Below are 27567 nucleotides of genomic sequence, written 5' to 3'. Positions count from 1 at the left end.
TAATGAAAGAGGTAGGTAGTATATGAATTAAGAGATAAATGACATGTGTCATGGGTAGAAAAGGTTAATGAATTAATTAAATAAATAAATATTTATTTCATTAATAGAGGAAGTGGGATAATTAAATAAATAAGATATTTATTTAATTTAGGAAAAGGGTAATTTAAATAAATAAATGTATTTATTTAAATGAGAAATAAGGCTAGAAGAGGATAAATGAATTAATTAAATAAATAAAGATTTATTTAATTAATAGAAGAATTAAGCTAAGATAATTAAATAAATAAAATATTTATTTAATTAGATTGGACAATTTTGGGTGTCTACATTTTGCCCCTCTTTGAGACAATGTGGCTTGTCGCGTTGTTTCAAAGAAGATAAGATGAACTGATACAGAGTTGCCCCAAGATGGGAATGATATGCCCCCTCGAGAGATTGGATGAAAATGTCTGAAAAGATTGCAGACAATCTCTCGATCAGAAAGAAAGGCTAGAATGGACTAACCGGATAAAGTGACAGAGTCATGGGATAATGAAGATTGACTCGAGAAATGAAGGTGAGGGCTAGGGTAGGCTATAAGATAGACCACGGGGGAAAATAAATCCTCATTGTCATTTACACATCCATGAGAGCATATTGCAGAGTAAAAATTGAGCAGCAACAGTCAGCAGCGATGGCTTTCACTCACAGATTCGACTGCGTTCATCGATTCCAGAGGCCAGCAGAGGCAGGAGAGCTAGTAAGTACCACCAAACCTCCTTGTACTTTGATGCATTTAGTTTTGTCATTAATGCATGCCAGATAGGGTAATAAATGTGCTTAGACTAGGGTCCAAAAAGTGTCAAAAAATGTCTAGGCGCATCTACGTTGGTGCCAGGCACGTTTGTGCTCATGAGGTGCGTCTGTGTTTGTGCCAGGCGCGTCTATGTCTGGACCCGCGTCTATGTCAATTGCAGCTGCGTCTATGCTGTGCAGGCGCGTGTGTGCCAAGAAGGCACGTCAATGTCACCCAGGCGCATCTGTGCAGAGCATAGGCACGTTTGTGTCAATCAGGTGCATTTGTGTTTTTCAGGCACGTTTGTGCAGTCTTTGAGCGCGTTTATGTCATGTAAGCATGTTTGCATTTGAAAAAGTGTGAATTTGCATCTTCTAGGTCAAATCGACAATTCTATGATGAACATACGTTGTCAATTGGATAAGCTGCTGAGAGGATACACTCAGGTAGGTCCTCTTGGAAGACTAGGATAGATCAAGGCACTTTGTGATGAATAGTGAATACCAAGATAGAGTACTTTGTGATGAATAGGGAGTACTAGAATATGAGCAACACTTTGTGATGAACAGTGAGTACAATGTGAGCAACACTTTGTGATGAACAGTGAGTGTCACACATGTAGTACTTTGTGATGAACAGGGAGTACCACTAGGATAAAAGCAACACTTTGTGATGAACAGTGAGTGTCACTAGGATAGATAGCCATATGCATTTAGATAAAAATTAGCATTTTGTGATGAACAGTGAATGCCACTATGACTGACATGAGTGATTTGCTTGATTGCAGGAGTATTTGCCGATGCTAGAGTCATGGGAGAGATTCCCGTCGACGCAGAGGTTGCGACCTGAGTTGTCTTTCGAGGATAGAGCTGCTATTGAGGAGATGGGATTGAGACATGTGTTGTATGTGCCCGAGTTTCGAGCAAACATGGGTTTGCTGACTGCATTAGCTGAGAGATGGCACTCTGAGACGTGCACTTTCCATTTGCCGATGGGTGAGATGACAGTCACCCTAGAGGATGTGTACAGGATTTTACGGATACCGATCGATGGGGAGCTGATCCCATAAAATCAAGATGGAGACAGAGAAGCCTTGAGATGGGTATTCCAAGACCCTAGACTGGAGATGAGGGTAGGACACGTGGCATGGGATACCATGATAGCCACAGGATTAGCATTGCCGGCAGTGATAGGCGGAGCGATTAGTGGGTTCCTATGTCCAGATAGGGCCACACAGGGGTTGGCTGTGGGCTGGGGAGGAGCGCTAGAGACACTGGTGACACAACACACCAGATTTGCCTGGGGACCATGTGTGCTAGCCCACTTGTATTATGAGCTTCATCAGTTTGTATATCATGGATCCGTAGGATTGGGCTGTGGAGTGACATTGCTGCAGGTATGGGCCTATGAGCATCTGTCGATTACCCGACCGATACACTTCAGGGGCAGGGGTCATGGACGTAGTTTTGTTCATTTGTATGATATGATCACATCATAGCCACGGATTGGCAGGCTAGAGCATTGGTGGTGAGTGATAGACGATATTGATGTGGTCATATGGAGACCATATTTGGGCTGCAAGCAGTGGGAAGATGACGCAGTTGAGCTTCCCTACACCTTTTGGAGCAGGTACCTGATTGGGCAGATGCCCTATGTGCTAGAGAGATAACTTGTGGATAGGGTTGGCTGATAGTTTGGCAGGATTCAGAAGATGCCCCGGGGCTCAAGCATGTATGCCCATACGGTCAGAGATCAGGCATAGTTTGGGCCTTTGCTGTCATATGATCAAGTAGTGACATAGCTGGTAGAGATGATGCCCCTACCCTGGGACATGTGGCCAAAGATCGAGGACGTTGGCATGGATGTCGAGTACACAATATACTGGGCAGAGCATACCTTCCCACACTTGATAGATCCGGGAGAGGCATTGGATGGAGATGGGGGGGGTGATGATGATGATGGTGGAGGTGATGGGGGCAGAGGCCGATGGAGGAGGAGGGGAGTAGTTGGAGAGAGGAGGGTTGCACCTCGGAGGGAGGGTGGTGAGGAGAGGTAGGCTCGGGTGGTGAGGGGTCGCGGTGGAGTTCCGCTACAGGTGCCAGCAGCACAGGGTCCCAGGTAGGTATAGATATAGGGACAGGGACAAAGATAGTTACCAGTACAGGTACAAGTATAGGCACAGGGGTAGGCACCCGTATAGGGGGAGCCACAGGCAGAGGCAAAGGGGGCTGACCCAGTGGAGGATGAGCTGCTAGAGCTGAGGGAGATCTGCCAGGGCTAGGCAGATGAGATCCAGGAGCTGGAGAGGGAGAGGGATCGGCTCAAGATGAGGCTCAGAGATATTTAGCGGGAGCGGGATCAGGCTATCCAGCGCTATACAGAGGCTGAGACAACATTGAGGGATGGGAGATAGGCAGCGGAGGATACAGGGGCATGATATGCTTATGTCCTGCGGGCAGGGGAGGAGATTGCCTACTGGAGAGATCTTTACTATGGTGCAGTGCCAGCAGATCAGTGGGCGAGGAGCTTCCATAGACCATCGCGTATAGCGATAGCTACGGGAGGGAGCCGGAGGAGACAGGCATCGAGTGGTGGGGTTATGGGCCCTCCACCACCACTAGATAGAGGAGACAAAAGGGATGATCCTGGGGCAGGTCCTTCAGGGGCTCAGATTCCGTCGAGGCTAGGCGGCTCCGAGGGAGGGAGTTCATCATAGCCGTAGAGGGCTTCCCTTTGTATCAGTATTGTACCATTTTTTGTATTGTAGACACCTGTGGGTGCTTTTGTAGCCATATGATTTTGACATCATTGTATCATGACACTTATGATTTTATATATGAGATGATTCATTTGTGCATCTGCTATATGCATGTGTACCTATGTGATGAGATGTTCTTATGTGATGTATGTTTTATGCTATGGATGCAAATATTTATATGATGCAATTCCATATTTTTGTTCTTTTATGTTTTTAATGTGTATGCATGATGCAAATGTGAATGTATGTAATGCAAACTAATATGATATTGCAAATGTAAATTGTGCTAACAGGTGTTGTGTGCAGGATGTGATATCTATATGTATGTATGAAATGCTTATATGTGGTAATGCAAGTGCAACTATATGAAATGCAAATGTTTTTGGTGTGTCATTATACTCAATCATGTGATAGCAGGCTACGCGGACTCAAGAAGGACGATGGAAGTCAATCAAGAAAGGGGGATGGAAGACAGAAGATATGAAAGTGAAAGAGCTTCTTGTGCATTATCATCATTGAGCTTTATTATGGCAAGTAGGTTATGACAATTGAGACATATGTTTGACCCAGAAAGTCATTGTACCCATTTGCATGGAGATAAGATAGTCACAAACAAGGAATGCCCCAGTTCACACTAGACTCACAGTGTCCTCATATCCTTGGACAAGTCATAGCATTACTAAGAGACAATCCACAGATAGAAAATATAAATAGGTGACGATATCCCATCCTTGCCTTTCTAGTCAAAGACATCCTGGAGATAGAATCTCTAGTCAGAGACATCTCGGAAAAGCTAAAAGACATGTCACCAAAAGATAAAATCAAAAGAAAACCAAGACTTGACACCAACATCCACTGTAGTCCTCAAGTTTAGTGTCTCTTGTCACTTGTATAAGTCTTATTTGATTGTGGTCACAATGTTTACTTTCACAAAATGGATAGATAGCACTGAACCATAATGTTGTCTGAGTCTGTTGAAAGATTTGATTTGTTGAAGCCCATTGTTGCTGCTGTGTCTCATCTAAAACTGATTGAATCCATGAAACTGATACTTTATTGCGGAGAAGATGAAACTTTATTGCGGATTTGTGATGCAAATTTTGCTTTATTGCGGATTGTGCACGGATAGACTGAAGGAAGCTGGAAGAAACTATACTCCTCAAAACATGTGATGCTCTTAGTTCCACACCCATCACTAGACACAGGATTTGCCTTAGCCACAGATAAGATCTGATTTATTATGGATGGAAAGGGAGGTGAAAAGGGAGGTTTATTATGAATGGCTAACCAATCTTAGGTAGATCAATAACAAGCCATGATGGGAATGGGTAATTTTATTATGAACGAATAGGTTGTGAGTGTGTGCAAAGTGAAAGGATGAAAGTGGATCCTGAAGGAGGGAGGAGCAATGTCTCTACGCATGGCGCTGGTGACCCAGTTTTCACCATGGTACTTGCCCAGGGCGCCACCAAAGTGGTTTTCACCGTTGGCCGAAATTATTTCTCTTTACTTTTTTTGATTTTTCAATGTTTTTTGTGTCACAAGGCGCTTGTTTGCCAAGTTTTCACCAAGTAACGATTTTTTATGTTTTATAATTTTTTTGTTTGTTTTTTGAAATTTTTGATTTTTTTGTATTTTTGAATTTTTTGATTTTTTTGTATTTTTGAATTAGGATACTCTGAAGAGCTATGTGTAAAACCTACGAAGGTGCATGCTGTTGATAGGATCCTCCAAAGGTTCACCTTCTATAGTTGAGAGTTGATATGCACCAGATCCATATGCTGCTGTAATAATGTAGGGACCGAGCCAGTTTGGTTCAAACTTGCCCTTATTCTCTCTGTCTTGTTGATTTTTAGGATTTTCTCTGAGAACTAAATCCCCTACCTTGAATGTGCGAGGCTTGACCTTGTGATTGTAGCTACAATTCATTTGTTGTTGATAAGCCTTGAGATGATTAAAAGCAGTTTGTCTTCATTCATCCAGTAGTTCTAGCTCTTGTAAGCGAGAGACCCTATAGTCTTCATCACTGATGATGTTTTGCAAAGAAACCTGTAAAGAGGGTAGCTCGATCTCAATAGGCAAGATGGCTTCAGTACCATAGACAAGTGAATAGGGTGTAGCTCCTATAGGTGTGTGGACACTTGTGCGGTAGGCCCAAAGTGCAGGATTAAGTTGGATATGCCAATTACGACCAGCATTGTCGACTGTCTTCTTTAGGATTTTAAGGATTGTTTTGTTAGACGCCTCAGCCTGGACATTACCTTGGGGGTAATATGGTGTGGAGAAATGATGAGAGATATGGAAATGGTCTCAGAGTTCATGAACATCCTAATTTTTGAAGGGACGCCCGTTATCAGTGATAATGGAAACAGGAATGCCGTATCGGCAAATGATATAGTTAAGGATGAATGTAGCAATTTGTTTTCCCGTAACTTGTGTGAGAGGCATGACTTCAATCCATTTTGTAAAATACTCTATGGTAGTGATAATGAATTTATGACCATTGGAAGAAGGAGGGTGAATCTTGCCTATGAGATCGAGTCCCCACTGACAAAAGGGCCAAGGAGACGCAAGTGGTTGAAGTTCTTGTGCTGGTGCATGTATTAGGTCTCCATGAATTTGGCATTGCTTACATTTCTTGACAAATTGATATGAGTCTTTCTCCATATTGGGCCAGTAATATCCAGTCCTGATGAGTTTCTTGGCCAAGGCAGGACCACTAGCATGCGGACCACATATCCCTTCATGCACTTCCCGTAACGCAATCTGAGCTTCGTCACTTTCTAAACATCTAAGAAGAGTGCCATCTATACCTTTCCGGTATAGGATATCAGCTAAAATGACATATCAAGAGGATTGGCGAATGAAAGTGCGACATTGGTTATTTGATAGATTAGGAGGTAAAGTATTGTCACGTAGGTATGTGAAAATGGAACCGTATAACTAGGACTCGGGACCGACAATGCATATTTTCTCAGTAGGCATGATCTCATATGAAGGGACCAAAAGGTTATCCACCAAGAACTCATAGCGGGTCTCGTTTGGAGGTAAATCAATCAGGGAAGTAATTGTAGCCATGGCATCTGCGACGTGATTCTATTCTCTTGGTATCTGCTCAAAGTCTATCTTTGTGAAGTGTTGTTTCAGGTCATCCACCATTTGTTTATAAGGCATTAATTTTTCATCTTTTGTTTGGTAATCATTAGTTGCTTGACGGATGACAAGTTGGGAGTCCCCAAAAACATGAAGTTCCTGGATCTTCCATTGAACTGCAATTCGTAATCCTGTTGTTAATGCCTCATATTCCGCTATATTGTTAGTGCAAGGAAATGATAAGCGATATGATTTTGGTATAGAATCCCCTTAAGGAGTTATAAAGAGGATGCCAGCTCCTGCCCCATGCTGTGTGTAGGAGCCGTCGAAGTACAGTTGCCATGGCTTTGCATGTGACATTGTCAAAATGGATTCATCTGGAAATTCAGAACTTAGAGGAAGATCATCTATCATGGGAGCATCTGCTAATTGATCTGCGATGGCTTGTCCTTTTATTGCTTTTCTGTCCATATACTCGATGTCGAATTCACTCAGGATCATTACCCATTTGGCCAGTTGCCCAGTAAGTGTTGCTTTATTGAGAAGGTATTTCAATGGGTCTATCCTTGCAACTAACTTAGTCTTATGAGTGAGCATGTAATGTCGTAATTTATGCGAAGCAAAGACCACGGTGAGACATGCACGCTCAATTGGTGTGTAGTTTAGCTCTTATCCCACCAACGTGCGACTGATGTAGTATACTACTTTTTCCTTGCCCTTAGCAATTTGTTGTGCTAAGAGTGCTCCCAGTGTTGTTGGAGTAGCTGATATGTATAGTAACAGAGGCTAATCTGGAACTGGCAGCATCAGAACTAGCGGATTTAGAAGATAATCTTTGAGTGTTTGGAAAGCCTGTTGACAGTTATCATCCCATTTGAATTTGATGTTTTTATGTAGCAGGTGCTGAAAAGGATTACACTTATCTGCTAGTTGTGCTATGAATCTTTAGATGGACTGGAGTCTGCCTTGTAAGGATCGAAGTTGATTGATATTTCTTGGTGGTTGCATTTCCAAGATGGCCTTGACTTTTTTTGGATCAGCTTCAATTCCTCTTTTGGATACAATGAATCCTAGGAGCTTCACAGAGGTTACTCCAAAGACACATTTCTTGGGGTTTAATCTTACTTTGTATTTTTCTAACTGATCAAAGACGACTGAAAGTATGTCCAAATGTGTATTTCTGTCTATGGATTTTCCCAAGAGGTCATCAACATAATCTTCCATGGTTACATGCATGAGATCATGAAAGATAGTAGTCATGGCTCTTTGATATGTAGCACCTGCATTCTTTAGCCCGAAAGGCATGACATTCCAACAAAAAGTTCCCCACGGACAAGTAAATGATGTTTTGTGTTGATCCTCGGGTGCGATCCTTATTTGATTATAACTAGAGAATCCATCCATTAATGATAACATTTCATGACCTGCTGTGAGATCAACGATCAAGTCAATGTTTGGCAATGGGAAGTCATCCTTTGGACAAGCTTTGTTGATGTCTTTGAAATCTGTACATATTTTGATGCTGCGATCTGGTTTGCTAACAAGTACCAAGTTGGAGATCCATTTGGGATAATCAATTGGGTGTATGAATCCAACATCCGATAACTTCTCAAGTTCTGCTTTGACTAGTAATGCCACTTATGGATGCATTTTTCTCAATTTTTGTTTCACTGGTTTTGCCCCTGGTTTAACTATCAAATGATGCATTACCAAATCCGGATCCAATCCAGGCATATCAGCATATGACTAGGCAAAGTTGATTTGTCGTTCTTTGAAGAAACCTATGAATTTTGACCTTTCAGACTCTGTCAATGATTGAGCTAGGAATATATTGTGTGGAACCTCTTCTATACCAATGTTTGTTTTTATAGTCTCCTCTACCCACATGGATGACTTTTCCTCATATGATGTTGGGAGAATGTCGAGCCTTCCATCTTCAAGTGCCTCAGAGAGGTTTTCGCCCTCAGATACGTCCTTTCTTTTTACTTTTTTGGGGTCAGACAGCGCCACAGTGTGGTTTTCGCCATAAGACCCTTGATTTGTTCTTATTTTCACATTTTTGCGACTTGAAGGTTTGACACCCTCACCAAAATATGCCACACTATTGAGCTCTATAGTGTATCCCGCTTTATGGTCTCCAGGGGGAAGATCATCTCGTATGCCCAAATAGTCAATAAAAGCTTCATCGTTTTGGAATGTATTAGACTGTGTAGGTCCTTCATGATCCCAGTCAATGAGTTGGTGGTGGACAAGGGGAAGGCCGTTAATGTCTTCGAAGTTAGGGGAGCTAAGAGTGAAGATGGAGTTATATTCGGGTATGTCAAGGTAATTATCGAGGTCATCGATGGCACTCTCCTCATCAGTCTCGATCACAAGCGAATCCAAATTATCATCACTAGTAGCGCATTCCGGGATAGGTGTTCTCATCCTATGTGATTTCAACCTAGAACCTTGAGACAAGGATTGTGTGGAATCCTCATGGGTTGTTTCTTGACTGACTCTGAACTTGTTATAAAATTCCTCTTCTTCTGTGCGTTCATCTGGCTCTCTGAATATCTTGTTGAGCTCGTAGTCACTGGAAGACTTGTCTGAACCCCATTCCCATTCGTTAGAATCTGTGGAATAGTGATCCTCTTGTTGCATTTTGGCAGCTTTGATTTGTAAAGCTTCTTCTGTCCTTTGGGTGTGGACCTTGGAAGTTAAGAAACCAAGTCCTTTCGAGTGTTCCTTTTTGAAGGTCAATTTGGGTGGTAAAGGTTCCATGATGCCTTCCTTTCGTAACCCCAGAGGACTTTTTCCATCATAACCGAATTTTTGTAGAATTTTGAAGCCTTTGCCATATTTCTCACATGGTAGATTGATGTGGTCTTGTGTTTCCTCTTCATTGTCCCTGAAAAGCATTTTGTATAAATCTTCCTCTTCTAGTTCACCCCATCCTTGAAAGGTAGTAGGGTCCCATTGGAGCATCATGATAGAGATTTGTTTGTTAGGATGTGGTCTTCCATATTCTTTTGGGGAACTCATGACTTGTCGTAAGTACATGGTCTGATTTAAAGTATATTCCCCCATGCCTTTGTCCTAAAACTTGCCTTTAAGCTCACCTTGTTTTGATGTCGAAGGTTTTAATGACTTAGGATCAATGTATGCTGACGAAGGAACAACCTCACGATTACTGGGAATGATGGTCTCAGTCTTTGATTTCAGATTATTGCAATATATGAATGGATTAGGATCACCGTTAACTGTTACTTCCACTCCATTATGAGGAAACTTAATGCATTGGTGATATGTGGATGGGACTGCCCTCATTTCATGAATCCAAGGACGCCCTAGCAATATGTTATAAGTGAGATTTAAATCCAGGACTTGACAAACCACATCCTTTGTAACTGGCCCAACTCTGAGAGGTAAGGTGACTGTGCCCTTGGATGAACGCTCTTTGTCATCATATGCCTTAATGGTGATTTGATTTGTGGAATTCACAACTTTATCAAAATATCCCAATTGTGTAATAGTGCTTAATGTGCAAATGTTTAGACCTGCTCCTCCATCTATCAGGACTCCTTTTATTCGATGTTTGTGTAGGAAGGCCTCAATGTGTAATGGTGCATTATGTGGCTGACTTATGGAGGCGTCATCAGCTTCTGTGAAAGTAAGGGAGTGTGGAACGGAAAGGTATCCCACCATGGCTTGAAATTGGTCCACATTTAGATCAGTAGGAACAACAGTATCTCTCAAGATTTTGTCAAGAATGGCTTTATGTGTGGGAGCTATGCGTAATAGCTCAAGGATTGAAATGAGCACGAGTGTCTTCCCTAACTATTCTACAAGGTCATACTTAGGTTTGGTTAATGAAGAAGCAGTGTTTTTGGTTGGAGCACCTTGCAAAGTGATTTTACCTTGGTAGGTTGTAACATGACATTCAGAGGTAAAATCAGAAGAAGATCCAACACCGTTTAGGATAATCCTGGGTCTCTGGGTATAATTCTCAGACGCTTTGTCCTTGATGATAATAGTAGAGACGTAATTGTCCATCGAGATGTGATTGATAGTTGAATCATAGTTGTAAGATGCTCTGGTATAGTTGGTTTGATCCTCTATGGCTTTAGCTTTTCCCTTGTCATGTTTTGGGAATGGTTCCTTAAACATCTCATGTTCTTGATTAGATGAATGTCCCTCAATCTCAATGTCACCTCTATAAATGAGATCTTGTATGATGTTCTTCAGTCGATGACAATTTCCTATCTTATGACCCTTGCTCTTATGAAATTCACAATACTCATCATCATTCCACCAATTTGGTTTAACCTTTGGTTCATATGGAGGAAAATCTGGGACTGTGATTACCTTGTTTGCCACTAGCTTCTTGAAGACCGACTCAAGTGGTTCTCCCAATGGGGTGTATTTCCTTCGTGATCTGGAAGTTGTTTGAGTATTCATTTGATTGTTTGTAGAACTTGATCCCGAAAAGGTGAATTTGGGTCGCACTGTGTTGGCATCAACAACACAATCATTGACTGTTTTCTTGTTTTTATTCCAAAATCTTGGCTTGTCTTTTCCTTTAAAGTCATCCTTGTTTTCCTTGAATATCTTAATAACTCCTTGTTCAATTAGGACCTTTTCTATTGCTAAGCCTTTTTCAATGACATCCTTGAAGGTTGACAAACAAGCTTTCCTTAGATCATAGCCAATGTCTTTGTTAACATTTTGTGTGAACATTTCTACCATTTGTTTTTGTGGAATTTCACAAGAGAATCTGCTGGCTAGATTCCTCCATCTTTGTAAAAATGATGCAAAAGACTCTCCCTCTTTTTGCTTGGTGTTGCACAAAGTAGTGACTGATATGTCTGTCTCTATGTTGTAGGAGAAGTGTTGGATAAATGCCTCTGCTAAGTCACCCCATGACTTAATTCCAGGTGGAAGTTGGGAGAACCATTCCATAGCTTGATCGCCTAGGCTCTGTGGGAATAATCTCATCAAATATGTCTCTTCTGCTGCTACCTCAATGCAAGCTATGAAAAACTATCTTATGTGTGCCTTAGGATCCCCTTTTCTTCTATACTTATCAAATTTAGGTGTCACAAAGTGTGTAGGAAATGGAGGCATTGGAATGCTCTTGTCAAATGGATAAGGACATATGTCTCTCATTGTGTATGTTGGCTTTGGTGTATTTATGTCCTCCATTTTCTTTTGTAAGTCCCTGATTTGTTGCTCCAAATTGTTCTTAGGTGGAGATCAGCTTCTTGGACCATACCCCATGCTTGAGGCACCAATTGGAGGAGGAGCATGTTGCATATATGGATGATATTGATCATACACATGTTCATATGGAGGAGGTCTATAGTAATGCTGTGTATATGGACCACTTGGTATAGATTCATGTTGAGGGACACCATATCTATTTTGTGCATGTATACCATACTCTATAGGCATGTCATGTTCTAATGTGTTGCCCCCAAATTTGACATGAGGTTTCCTTGTGTCCAAATTTTGAGCATGCCTTTGAATATCCAATTGCTTTGGTGGTTGATCCTTAGCATTAGTATGTGATTGAGCATAAGACTTCCATAATGGTCTACGAAGGTGAGTATCATATACTTGACCATGTGTATGTGGGACCTCTGGTTTTTGAAGCAAAGCTGATGGTGATTCAGGTACCATGTGTGGTCCTCTATTTCCTCCACTATTAGGTCTTCTTTGATCCATGTTGGAGTGAGGTTGTTGCAAAGGTCGATTTTCCATTATTTGAGACATGTCAAAATCATGAGGTATCTTGGCTCCACTTTGTGCCATCATTTGTAAGAAGTATTATCTATCCCTCCTCATTATTTCCTCAACCAATCGATTGAAATGGGGATTCATAATGGATTCGTCCACATCTGCTGAATGTACTGAAAAGTTGTCCATATTGTCATTGTGTGTAGCATTGTTATTTGTTGTGTCCATGTTCTCAGCATTTGGAATGTTTCTATAAGCATCCATGTCAGGTAATGTAGTATGATCAGAATTGAAAAAGATATCATTGTCATACTCATAAGAACTCATGTTTGCGGACTCTTGAGCCTCTTTAGTTTCTCTCCTAGATTTTTGAAGGCAGGTTTCAACCATGAACTAGGTATTGACCAAGATGTGTGAGACTAGATGAAAAATGGAAAGAGTATGGAAGACTAAGAGTTGGATGGAATGTAAATGAATCTGAGGTGTACTTGAAATGTCCAAAGTATAAGACCAAGTATGTATGTAGTAGAGTAGGTGTGACTTCCAAAGAGAGGATAGTTTCTCTTGATGAGGTAAGTTGACCTTGACTCTAAGTAAGACCAAATGAGACCAAAAGGTAAGAAACCTTGATGAGGGACCACTTACCAAAGTGTTGTTGTATGTAGTGTGTTGACAAAGTATGATGAGGACAAGCAAGTGACCTTTTGACTCAAGTTTAGACAATTGTGAATGTAATGAGAGATGTAAAGCAATGATGGACTGTGTGAGACCCAAGGACAGGTTGAATGCTAAATGAAACCCTAGAGAAATGACCTAAGAAGCTCAAGAATTCTGAAACTGACCGTGTTTGTTTGCTGGACTGTAATAGTTTTTTTCAATTCTGGACACAGACGTGCCTGTATACTTCACAGGCGCGGTTTCCTGACACAGACACTGCTCTGTTTAACACAGATGCGTTTCTGAGACTTTTTGCAAAGTGTAATGTTTACTGTTGGAACACAGACGTGATTCTGCCCTTCACAGAGGCGGCTAAACAACACAGACGCTATTATGCCCGACACAGATGCATTTCTGCAAATTTTGTACAATTTTTCCAATCTATGAAGTTGTTTTGTTGTGACCAAATCTGACTGTTTGACTATTTTTCATGACAAGAGGACACAATGTTGATGAGGACTCAATGTTTGCAAGTGTCTAGACTCAAAATGACTCCAAGAAAAGTGTGTTGTTTGATGTAAAAATGTTTTGCATACACTTGAAGACACAAAAGACACAATGTTTTGTTGTTTGGTCTTGAATGTTTTGAATGTTTAACATAAGTCAAGCACAATTCTTATGGCTGGCCAAGACAATAGTTGTTGATCCCACATGGGGTTTTACCCCCAAGGCTACACTATTTAGAGCGGATACTTAGATGCTTGACCTCACTAGCTCCACCCTCGACACTCACTTCTCGGGTCAGCCAAGCATCAGTCCCCACGAAAACTCCCCATGGCAAACTTTGTATCTCTACTAAGAACCGTATGTGTGTGGGCCGCTACCAGAGGTCCGACCTCCTGCCCCAACAACTAGAAGGATTTGGGCTTCTAAAATAAAAAGGTGCTAGTAAGGGCATCCGCTCATGTGGCCATACATGCGGCACTTTTAGTTCTGTAAATACAGAAGGCTCCCAGCCGGTAGGGGTTACGCCCTACAACTGATCAAATAAATTTGATCAAACGGGTTTATGGGGAGACATAGTGTCGGTATGAACTAATCAACACACGTTATTCATAGTTTTCACCATGAATACAGTTATTTATAGTGGTTTGGAAGAAGATGGCTTTTCTTTTGCTACCACTTGGGTCGTTCTCTTCTCACTAGTAGTCCTAATGACCACACAGGAAGACAGGCCCTCTAAAGATTAAACAAAAAGAGCCTATTGCTCAAGACACAAAAGACAATGATTCAATTTTAGTGCACCAATTGAAGTGTTTGTTAGTCTTATGAAAACAAGGCACACAATAAAAATAAAAATAAAAACCCTTGCCAAGGTCCTGTAACAAAGATTTGTTAGTAGCTTGGATTGTTTCAAATGATCACCCCTTCCTGCAAGCACACAAGTTAGGTAAATTTTAAACCCAAAAGACTTTGTGAAAATAGGGGCCTTCAACCAAATGATTTTTCTTTCAAGACAAGCTGCACCAATTTCGTTAGCTAGATCTGAAAATGTTAGTTCAAAATAAACCAGATCTAAAACCCTAAATGCAAAATCCGAAAACTGAATCAATAAAAAAAATCCAAAATTTGAAACTAGTAAACATAGACATGGGTACCCTCAACACAGACACCCCTTCGTGACACAGATGTGGTTCTATGGAACACAGATGCGACTACAGAACTCAGATGCATCTTTCAAACACAGACGCGGATAAAAACATCATAGACGCAGCTTTAAAACACAAACACGCTTTCCTGGAACCTGCAAAATAAAATATCGCCAATAACATAGATGTGGCTCCAGATGTCACAGACGCACCAGAAAATCAAAAACGCGATCCGAAATTGCGCAAACGCGAAAATTTCAAAAATATTGTTGAAAATGTCAGATCTGCAACTTCAAAATACAAAATCTGCAACAAGATGTTAGATGCAAAAAGGGACAAGAGTCCCACCGGGCGTGCCAAAATGTATATGGTGAAAATGGATACAATAATAACAATATTGAAAGGCTAAATGAATTCAACCACAAAAACCCTAGCCTAACAACAACAAAGATCCACCATAACATGTGAAGATTACCTAAGACAATGCAAATCAAATGAAATCACAAAGATTATACCATCACATGTCCAATAGGGTTTGAATCTCCATTCTTCCTATCTCCATTGATCTTGCTTGATATATTTGCTATGAGATTTTATGTGCACAAGAGCTCAACAAAGAACGGAATGTGGTTGCTAGTAGGATCATAGTGTAGTCAACTTGCATAAATTGATTAGAATGAATCATTAGGGTTTGATAATGAAGGAAGCATCTCCTTATATTGAAGACACTATATGAAATGGAGGGATAAGATTGAGAGGTGTAAAAGGAGGTTGGCTATGATTAGCGGGTAGGTAAAATAAATAATAAAATAGTGAAAGAGGTAGGTAGTATATGAATTAAGAGATAAATGACGTGTCATGGGTAGAAAAGGTTAATGAATTAATTAAATAAATAAATATTTATTTAATTAATAGAGGAAGTGGGATAATTAAATAAATAAGATATTTATTTAATTTAAGAAAAGGGTAATTTAAATAAATAAATGTATTTATTTAAATGAGAAATAAGGCTAGAAGAGGATAAATGAATTAATTAAATAAATAAAGATTTATTTAATTAATAGAAGAATTAAGCTAAGATAATTAAATAAATAAAATATTTATTTAATTAGACTGGACAATTTTGGGTGTCTACATTTATAATCTGAAGGAATGCTATGAGTCCCAATGTATGTTAGGATAATTAGATGAAAGTTGGTTGTGGCACAGAAGATTAGGACTCATAAATTTTGAAAACTTAGTTGCAGTAAGCAAGAAGGGGTGTGTGAGGAATATTCCACCCATCATCAAGTTGGTAAACACATTTTGTGATGAATGTATAAAAGGTAAGAAAACTAAAGTGAGTTTCAGGACAAAGGAACACAACACCTCAAGACCACTTGAAATTGTGCATACAAATCTGTGTGGTCCAAATCGGATAAGAGAACTTGCAGGTGAAAGATACTTTATGCTCTTCATTAATGACTACTCAAGAATGACATGGGTCACCTTTTTGCAAAATAAATCACAAGCTTTTGAAAGATTCAAGATCTTTTAGAAGATGATGGAAAAGGAAAGTGGGTATAGATTAAATTGCCTAAGATCAGACAGGACTGGAGGGTTCACATCAAATGAATTTGAAGATTGTTGTGAAAAACATGGAATTAGAAGGCAATACTCTGCTCCTAGGACACCATAGCAAAATGGTGTGGTAGAAAGGAAGAACAAGACAGTCAAGGAGATGGCCAGAACCATGTTAAATGAGGCCAGTCTACGGAACACATGTTGGAAAGAAGTTGTTCAAATTGTTGCATATACTTTGAACTGGGTTCAATTAAGAACAACCAACAAAATGACACCTTATGAGTTGTGGTATGACTGAAAGCCATCAGTCAAATACTTCAAATTATTTGGAAGCAAGTGCTTTATCAAGAAAGATATGGATGGTCTAGGAAGTTTTGACTGCAGGAGTGATGAAGGAATCTTCATTGGTTACTCATCTAATAGCAAAGCCTACAAATGCTACAATAAAAGAGTAAGAAGAGTAGTTGAGAGTGTGCATGTAAAAGTTGATGAAGATATGCACAAAGGATGTCAACAATAGGTTAACCGGTATGATGACTCTGGTGATGAACATGATGAAGTCCAGTAAGATACTAAACTTGAGGTAGCATCCAAGAAGGTCCCTGACCGATATGTACAGTTGAATCACCCAGAAGAGCAATTTTTGGGAAATATGAGTGATGGTGTGCAGACTAGAAGAAGACTTTCCTGAAATGATGAACAAGTCAATCTATGCCTCATGACTAAAGTTGAACACAAAACATTCAATGAGGCCAGTAAAAGACAAGAATGGATGGATGCCATGCAAGAAGAACTGCACTAGATTGAGAAGAACAAGACTTGGGAATTAGTCCCTAGACCGGAAGACAAGAACATCATTGGCACAAAATGGGTATATCAGAATAATATGAATGAAGAAGGTAACATTGTTTGGCATAAAGCTAGACTAGTGTGCAAGGGATACCCTCAGGTAGAGGGAATTGGCTTTGAAGAAACATTTGCACCAGTAGCTAGATTAGAAGAAATTTGAATGTTTCTAGCCTTCTCTACCTACAAAGTTTATAAAGTATACCAAATGGATGTAAAATCTTCCTTTCTAAATGAAAATTTGGAAGAAGTGTACATGGAGAAACTAGAAGGGTTTCTGCTACATGATGATGAGTCATTTGTGTGCAGGTTGAAGAAGGCCTTGTATGGTTTAAAGCAAGCTCCTAGAGCATGGTATTCAAGATTAGATTAGTACCTAAAGGAGAAGGGATTCAAAAAGGGGAGTGCAAATAGCAATTTGTACATAAAGAAAGATGGGAACCACATGATCATTGTGATTGTGTATGTAGATGACATTATCTTTGGAGGCAAAAAGGAAACTCTGCAAAGAATTTGCTGATCAAATGCAGTTAGAATTTGAGATGTCAATGTTTGGTGAATTGACATACTTCCTTGGTCTGAATATATTATAGCAAGATAAAGGAATATTTATCTCACAAGTCAAGTATGCAAAGGAGATGCTGAAGAAATTCCAACTGGAAGATTGCAAACCGGTAAGTACCCCATGGTGATCAGAAGCAGATTGCGTAAGAATGATGCATCATTGATGGTGGATTAGACTCTGTATAGATCCATGATAAGCAGTCTACTGTATCTAACTACTTCAAGATCAGATATAGTTTAGGTAGTGTGCATAGTGGCCAGATTCCAAGCTGCACCAAAACAGTCACACATGAATGTTGTTAGCAGAATTTTTAGATATCTACAAGGAACGATCAACTATGTCTTGTGGTATCCTAAACAAGAAAATTTTATCTTGGAAGCATGCACTGATGCTGATTGGGAAGGATGCATTGATGATAGAAAGAGCACAAGTGGTGGTGCATTCTTTCTAGGTGACCTGTTGGTCTCATGGCATAGCAAGAAGAAGGACTCAGTCTATCTACTGTTGAAGCTAAGTACATTGTTGCTACTACATGTTGCTCTCAGACGCTTTGGATGAATCAGGCTCTCAAAGACATACAGGTGGATATCACTAATCCTATTCTCATCCGGTGTGACAATTCGAGTGCAATCAACATAGCAAAGAATCCAGTCATGCATTCCAAAACAAAGCACATTGCTATAAAGTATCATTTTCTCAGAGAAAAGGTTGAAGGACAGGAGGTAAGGATGGATTATGTTCCTACTAATGAACAAGTAGTAGACATCTTCACCAAACCATTACGGGTAAGACCTTTTAAGTATCTCTGACACAAGTTGCAAGTTCTGTCATTTGTTTATGTAGGTTTTATGTGGCTCAGGGGGAGCTGGTAATGGTCAAAGTGGCAGTGCACAGTACCCTTTGTCATTGTGTGAAAGGGGGAGAAATGTACTGGTATAGAGTAAATCGTGAGAAGTTGACATCAATACCAAAGGGGGAGATTGTTGGCATTTTCACACTAAGTTGTCATTGATGTCAACCGGTATGATGAATATTCATATAAGGGTGAGCATAAAGATTGAAGGGCTACCAGTATAGTGTTCTCTACTGGCTAAACAAAAGAAGAAATCTCTACCAGAAAAAGGGATGTACCGGTATGTGTTTTCTGGACCGACTGTGTGCTGGTGGACCATGTCTTGATCGTTGTAATGTCATGTGGAGCAGAGGTGGCAAATGTGTTGTGGTTGGTAAAGCCTCATTGCCATGGTCATTGAAATAAATAATCGCCATTAATTAAGGAGCCACAAATCATGAGATTGCATTTGACTGATTGCAGCTCGAGGAAGAAGGAATGAAAGAGGAAGATCAGGGAGTAGTTGGTGCTTGAATCAATGCAAAGGAAATCCGATTCAGGAAGTCCTCGAAAATAAAACTATTGAAACACTTTATGTGTCGACTGATTTCATGATAGAAGATCTGATTCGAGATTGCCACTTCTAGAAAATATGTGTTGGATAATGGAAATAGTGTACAGGTGCATCCTTGAAGGATAAGTGATCGATCCAAGATAGGTGGGATTTGGGTCTCATGAAGATTGTGTTGGAAAGAGGAAACCCTTACCGCTCAAGTTTTTGAATTGTGTTCTGGTGAGAAAACATGGGATAAGAAATAAGAGCTGAAGATAGAACGTGTGGAGTGGGAGTAGAAGGTAAGAAAAGAGAGAGTGAGAAAGTAGATGTATTCTGAGCCATAAAGAGATTTTTGAGAAAATTGTAGTGTGCGCGAGCAAGTGTACTGGTGAGAGGATTCTACTGGCAGAACTATAATCCTGTAGTTGAGCCTAACCAACAAGGTGTGGCAGATCGGGCATCATCCAAGTGTGACATAGTATGTTGAGAGATTGTGTGTGAGAGGGAGAGAAAGATAACAAAGGTTGAGAATTAGAGAGAGTAATCTCACAACCGGCGGTGTGAGATTTAGTGAAGGAGAAAAGAGTGTCAATCGGCAGAGAGTTATTTGATTAAAGAGTTGCAAAATTTATTTGCAACAAGAAGCCTTAATTGTATTCAAATAGTATTTCAATATACATCACCAAGTTGAATCTTGGTGTAGGGGTTGGTGCTCCTTGAATTGGTTCCCTAAAAGTGCAGGGGTTGGTGCTCCTTGGGTTGGTACCCAAAATCTTTGTAAGTTAGTGTTTTACTTGTGAGGCTGGATTGGAGCAGTAGAATCCAACAACTTTTCTCACCGGGGTTTTTCCCATATTGGGTTTTCCTCATAAATCTGGTGTTGTGAAGTTACTTGTGTGTGAATGATCTCTTTGGCCTTCTTTCTTATATTACTGGTATGACTGTTTGGTAGTTAAGTGAATAACTAATATTCTGAGGTTAGATCTGTAAAACAAAAAGGTTAGGAACCACTGATTCACCCACCCTCTCAATGGTATTTTGTGTTCAACAATCAACACGTCTCATTTTGGAAATGATTTATTGATTGGATAATGTGTAAATGTATTGAGGCCGACATATCGTATTACACCAAGACTTATTTTGTAATTAATTTAAATGTAATATCTTTTGGAAGCCGACCTAATGGTTAGGTCTTTGGTTTTGTATAAATAATTATAAGATCTTATTTGGAAGATGTGTGTGTATGTGTTGAGATTATTGTGAAGAGAGAAAACAAGCAGATCCTTGTGTGAATCATGTAGATATCATCTTAAGGTTGAAGGAAAGAATGTTAAAGGTCATGAAGGTGTTTAGTCCTCATGTGCAAAGCTTAAATTGGTACTAAACCCGACATTGAAGATGCTAAATTGAAGAAGTACATTGATTATTGGATTTAACCATCCAACTATGTAGTCAGTGAAACTCCTAATTTTGTGATTGAGCAATAGCATTCACATACTATCTGCAGTAGTATCATCTGATTGTGGGTAAGGTGTCCCACCACAGTTTGTCCCCCTACAGGGTTTCCACGTCAAAATCTCTATGTCATGTGTTGTGGATGTTGTATTTATTTTTGTTTCATGCATTAAGTTGCTTTTTTTTTCATGCTAATAATTGATGATTATTCTATAATGTGTTGGGTTACTTTTCTTAAGAAGAAATCAGAAGCTTTTGAGAGATTCAAGATATACAAGGCAATGGTATAGAATGAAACCGACAAGAAAACAAATGTTTGAGATCTGATCAAGGAGGATAATTCACATCTAGGGAATTCAATGCATATTGTGAAGAGAATGAAATCAAAAGACAGCTATCAGCACCCCAAACAACCCAGCAACATGGAGTTGTGGAAAGGAAGAGCAAAACTATACTGGATGCAGCAATAACCATTTTAATGGAAGCAAATCTACCTCAAATGTACTAGAGAGAAGCAATAAATACAACAGTTTATACTTTCAATAAAGTTCACATCAAAGGTGAAACCAGTAAGACCCCTTATGAACTATGGTTTGGTCATATTCCTACTCTTAAATATTTCAAAATATTTGGAAGCAAATGCTATATTAGGATAGATGAGTCTATTGGCAAATTTGATCCTAGAAGTGATAAAGGAATATTTCTTGGTTTTTCAACTAGAAGCAAGGCATATAGATGTTATAATAAATGATTGCAGAAAATCATTGAAAGTACTAATGTGAAGATAGATGAACACTTTAGAGGAGAATCAAGATCTGAACCAGCAATAGAATTGATTATAAATCAACCAACACAGATTGCAACATAACATAATGAAAAACCAGTCACACCGGCATCATCAAAGAACTCAACTGTGACTGAAGAACATCCTGTGAATGGAAATCAGAAAAAAGACAGGTATGTAAGATTGAATCATTCAAAAAATCAGATAATTGGAAATAAAAATCAAGGTGTTATGACAAGAGGAAGATTGACAAATGAAGAGGTATGTTTAATCTCTCAAGTTGAACCAACATCAGTTGTTGAAGCATGTAAAGATAAACATTGGATTAAAGCAATGAAAGAAGAATTATAACAGATTGAAAAGAATAATACTTGGACATTAGTTCCCCGACCTAAAGACAAAAATGTAGTTGGAACTAAACGGGTATTTAAAAAATAAACCAAATGAAGACGGTGAAGTAATCGGAAACAATCAAGATTAGTTTGTAAAGGTTATTCTCAGAAAGAAGGAATTGATAATAGTGAAACCTTTGCACCGGTAGCCAAAATTGAAGCAGTAAGACTATTTCTTGCATTTGCAGCTCACAAGAACTGCAAGGTTTATCAGATGGATGTAAAATGTGCATTTTTTAATGGAGATCTTGAAGAAGAAGTTTACATTGAGCAGCCTGATGGATTTTCATTAACAGATGATAAGGATATGATTTGTAGATTAAGAAAAACTTTATATGGATTGAAGCAAGCTCCTAGAGAACGGTATGCTAGACTAGATAAATATCTTTTAAAGCTAGGATACACAAAAGGTAATGCTAACAATAATTTGTATTACAAAATTACCAATGATAACATTTTGATTATTGAATTATTTGTGGATGATATCATTTTTGGAGGAGAAGAAGAGTTATGCAAAGATTTTGCTAATAAGATGAAGGAAGAATTTGAAATGTCTATGATTGGAGAGATGAAATTTTTTCTAGGTTTGCAGATTTCTCAAACAGATAAAGGTATATTCATTTGTCAAACAAAATACTTGAAGAAAATTTTGTAGAAATTTGGAATGGAAAACTCCAAATCGGTAAGCACTCCTAGACTACAACTGATAAATTGGCATCAAAGGATGATTCAACACCTATAAATCTGACAAGGTACAAATCTATGATTGGAGGGTTACTGTATTTGACACAAACCAGACCTGATATAATGAATCCAGTATGTATTGTTTCAAGATTTCAAAGCAATCCTAAAGAAAATCATGAAACTGCATTAAAAAGGATTTTTTGGTACCTGCAAGGCATAACAAATCTTGGTTTATGGTATCCGAAGGATGATAATTTTTAGTTATCTACATATACAAATGCAAATTAGGAAGGAGATGTGGATGACAGAAAGAGTACCACTAGTGGTGCATTCTTTCTTGGCAGAAGCTTAGTTTCATGGATCAACAAGAAGTAGACTTGCACATCATTATCTACAACAAAAGCAGAATATGTTGCAACAACAACTAATTGCACTTAGGTATTATGAATTAAGAAAATGCTGAAAGATATAAAGGTAAAATATAATGAACCAGTAGTTATTTACTATGATAACTCAACAGCAATAGATATATCAAAGAATCCAGTATTTCACTCTAAAACAAAGCATATTTCTATTAAGTATAATTTTCTAAAAGAAAACGTTGAAGCAAATGAAGTGAGATTGGTTTATGTGAACACTAAAGAGAAAATTGCAGATATTTTTACAAAGCCTTTGCCTAAGGAAACATTTGAATATCTCAGATTGAAGCTTGGGGTAATCACCCCACTGATAGAGACTTAAATGATGCAAATTGGCATCAAACCGGAAGGGACTAACAAAAAAATCTTTTTCTGGTTTGATGAAGGACAACTACTGCTTAGGGGGAGTAGTTAGCTGTATGTTATGTTCTGATTTTGATTTTTAACTGCTTTGGTATTTGATGCCAAAGGGGGAGAGATGTCTATGGGAAAACATTGTACTTTGAATATTGGGGAGAGATGTATTTTAGTTTTGGTTATATTGTTTATGTTTTTTCTACAAAACATTGTGTTGATCTATTTAGGGGGAGATTGTTGGCATTCTATTTTTGGCACTTAGATGTTTTTCCATCTAGTGTTGCCATCAATGCCAAAGGGGGAGATTGTTGGTATTATGGATGACTTCATCATGTGTTGCATTGGTTTTGTCATTGATGTCAACACTTATCTTTCTGGAGGTCTACATTGTTGATGTGGTGCTCTGGTTATATTGGTTTGTTGATGAACCGACACATTGTGGTCCCGGTATGGATATTGGCTTGTGCATAGTTACCAATATATGTTTCACCGGTAGCTCTGGAAGTTGATGATGACTTGCTATCATTTGGAGATCATTTGGCTATGTCGAAGACATGGATTTTATGTTTGCATTCGGTGTTTTGCATATTGGACTGATCGGGTTCACATATTTGCCTTGACCGATAGATAGGTCCAGGTTATGAACCGGCATAAGAAAACATGTTCTAGATCAGCACAAATCATTTTGGAAATGATTTATTGATTGGATAATGTGTAAATGTATTGAGACCGACATATTGTATTTCACCAATACTTATTTTGTAATTGATTTAAATGTAATATCTTTTGGAAGCCGACCTAATGGTTAAGTCTTAGGTTCTGTATAAATAATTGTAAGATCTTATTTGGAAGAAGTGTGCGTATGTGTTGAGATTATTGTGAAGAGAGAAAACAAATAGATCCTTGTGCGAATCATGCAGATATTATCTGAAGGTTGAAGGAAAGAATGTTAAAGGTCATGAAGGTGCTGTCCTCATGCACAGAGCTTAAACTGGTACTGAATCTGAAATTGAAGATGCTAAATTGAAGTAGTACATTGATTATTGGATTTAACCATCCAATTGTGTAGTCATTGAGACTCCTAATTTTGTGATTGAGTAGTGAGCTCTAGGCGGTTGGCCTTTTTTTATGTGTAGATCCTATTATTGTATTCACATACTATCTGCAGTAGTATCATCTGATTGTGGGTAAGGTTTCCCATTGTGGTTTTTCCCTCTACAGGGTTTCCACATCAAAATCTTTGTGTCATATGTTGTGGATGTTGTTTTTCTTTCTATTTCATGCATTAAGTTGTACTAGTATTATTATAACTGTTAATCTATTTTACCAGCACTGATTTTTAAGTTGGAGTAATTTGTTTTGGGTGGCAATTTATTGACAATTGATTCACCCCCTCATCTCCTCTCAGTTGTCCTTCCCGGTTTCTAACAATTATTTTTGGAGGTGAAGATAAATTATGCATAGAATTTTCTAGGAACATGGAGAAAGAATTTGAGATGTTTATGATTGGTGAGATGAAATTTTTCTTGGTTTGCAGATTACTCATATTGACAAAGGTATTTTTATCTGTCAAACTAAGTATGCTAAGGAATTATTGAACAAATTTGGTAGGAGAGATTATAAACTGGAAAGTATGCCTAAGGTTACAAGTGATAAATTGACAAGGAAAGATCTTTATACACTGATAAATCCTACAAGATACAAATCTATGATTGGAGGTCTACTTTATTTGACTCAAACTAGGTCTGACATTATGAATGATGTTTGTATTGTTTCAAGATTTTAGAGTGATCCTAGAGAAAATCATGAGATGGCAGTGAAAACGAGTTTTAGATACTTGCAAGGTACATCAGAATATGGTTTGTGGTATCCTAAGGATGATAACTTTCTTTTATGTGCATGTATAGATGTTGATTGGGCTGTAGATGTTGATGATCAGAAAAGTACTTCCGGTTGAGCTTTCTTTCTTGAAAAGAAGTTGGTTTCATGGATCAGCAAGAAATAATCATTTACTTCTTTATCTACTACGGAAACTTAGTATGTTGCCGCTTCTATCAATTGTACACAAGTTTTATGGATGAAGCAAATGTTGAAGGATATAAAGATGAATTGTAATGCACCGATAGTTATTCATTGTGATAACTCTGCTGCTATTGATATATCAAAGAATCCGATATTTCACTCTAAGACAAAGCACATATCTATCAAATACAACTTTTTAAAGCAGAAGGTGGAAGCAAATGAAGTAAAACTGGTTTATGTAAACACTAAAGAACAGATTGCACATATTTTCACTAAACCTTTATCCAAGGAATCATTTGAGTACTTGAGAGACAGATTGGGGGTTTCTGCCCCTCTGGCAAAGACTTGATTGATGCGGTTTGGCATCAATCCGATATGCATTCTTAGAGATACTATTCATTCCAAAATTGATTTGGGGTGCTACTGCTCAGGAGGAGTAGTCATCTTTGAGATTTAGAGGCTTATACTTTGATATTTTGTCAGATTTCTAGCATTGATGTCAAAGGCGGAAAGATAGTGACGTGAAAAAGAATTTCAGAACTTTACAGAGATATTATTCACAGAGGGAGAGTTATTGATATTTAGAGCTACATGCAGGAGAATTTTGGTTTTCTTCCATAGGGGGAGACTTGTTTGGCATTTATTGGTACTTAGATGTTTTTCACCTCTAGTGTTGCCATCATTTCTTGGTAGGTTGAGTAGTTTTTGGTTCACTTGGATCCGACATGATCTGGTTGACTCCAGTACAATCTTGTGATAGAATTGACTTGTTCATGATGCATATACTCATATTGGATTAGTTGGTTTTGGTCTGGTGATTTAATGCTATCCTACTTACTTAGAAGATTGGTTTCTAGTTTTGGCGAGGGTTTCACCGATAGAGCTTTTTGGTGGAGATATTTGATGCATTGCATAATTAGTGTTGGTACAGGTTTTGGTGGATTTTTAGGATGCTATTTGTGATCATGTTCAAGAATTGGCGTTTGGTGATCATTGCTAAAGCATGTGGACCTAAACTTGGTCCCAGTTGTTCTAGGTTATAGACCAACATTGATGAAACGTGTGGATATGACCTATTGTTGTATTTATGGGATGTCTTATGTGTGGATATTATTTGTTTTGGTCTAAATCCAAAATGGTTTGTAATTATGTAATTGGTTTATTGTTTGGTGGCTGACCTGATTGTTTATGGTCTAGGGTTTGTATAAATAATATGTAAGATCTCATGGCAGATCATCATGGTTAATGTAAGAGGTGATGGTCAAGGAATGTAATATGTGAATAATTTAATATCATTCTGGTAGAGGAGTTGGTCGATCATTGGAGATCGAATTGGGTTTTTAAGAGGATTTAGTCCTCCGATATTGAGCCTAACTGAAACTGTACTCAAGCATAGGAGATGCTATCTTTTGTAGTTCAACACTTCTCCGAGTTGTAGTCCATATTTATATGTATAAGTCATAGGAGATGCTACCTTATTACGCTTATTATGAAGTTCTTTGTCTTTTTAACATGCTAATATGATAATGATGTCAATTAGAACCATATTGAACAGTGTTTACTAATTAATATTGTGCACTATCATTTTCAAAATATTCATATTATCTTCCCCCGAAAAAAATCATGAATTGTTTATTAATCACATCAAAACTTACATTTGATTGATTATCAATTAAAAGAGTTTTAAATATTAGAGATTGGTGGCAAAACATTGTCTAAAACTAAGTATTTTTGTTCTAGTTCATCGACCATCTTTCTCAAGATTATGTTCTTGAGTAAAGTTAAGAAATTTCAACCTCAAGATTTAAGACCCTATATGGGAATTTCTATAGCCATAACCTTATTGCATTTCATTGTGACTAGTTGTAAGGTCCTGTTTAATTTAAAATGATCTGATTTCTAAATGCTACATAGTGCAGTATTAGATTGATAATATTTAACTGAAGTAATCAGTTAAATTGATTAGTTAGTTGACAGTGACAGCTAGTTCTGTAGTACTCTTTTTGTTGACCTCTTTGCTTTGTTTTTTGAATAAATTTTTACCCTTCTTTTAATGAAATTGATCTTTTTAATTAATTTTGGGTAGTATATATATTTATGGTTTGTCATTTAGTTGTTAGATAATTATTAGATTTTATTTTGTAAATCAATATTTTTCTATTAATAAATGATTTTTTTCATTAATGGAGATATTCATCTAATATGAAAGGATGAATCAATTAAAATATTTAAATTTTTGAGAGTTAAGTATCTTTATTTACTATTTTAATTTAAACATTTATTTCAATAGTCAATCCCAAATCTTAATCATAAATGCCAGCTTTTGGACTAAAACTATGTGTATTGTGTGTAGATACAAGCTTCTGGATTAAAATCGTGTGTATATTGTGTAGATGCAAGCTTCTGGATTAAAATTGTGTATATATTATGTAGATGCAAGCT

At 38.2% G+C, this 27567-nt stretch overlaps 1 protein-coding gene across 1 annotated transcript in view; it reads left to right on the top strand.

Moving 5' to 3' along the window:
* The window catches only part of LOC131037294 (sugar transport protein MST4-like), a 42765-nt gene extending 15268 nt beyond the window's left edge, over positions 1 to 27497 (top strand). Inside the window, exon 3 of the mRNA XM_059217734.1 lies at positions 27479 to 27497. Within this exon, the coding sequence (XP_059073717.1) occupies positions 27479 to 27497 (19 nt within the window). The remainder of the gene's footprint in view (positions 1 to 27478) is intronic.
* The last annotated feature ends 70 nt before the right edge of the window (positions 27498 to 27567 follow it).

The sequence above is a fragment of the Cryptomeria japonica genome, chromosome 3 (genome assembly GCF_030272615.1).
Source record: "Cryptomeria japonica chromosome 3, Sugi_1.0, whole genome shotgun sequence".
In the NCBI taxonomy this organism is placed as follows: Eukaryota; Viridiplantae; Streptophyta; class Pinopsida; order Cupressales; family Cupressaceae; genus Cryptomeria; species Cryptomeria japonica.
Note: the sequence above shows the minus strand (reverse complement) of the source record. Positions and strands in the feature narration are given on the sequence as shown.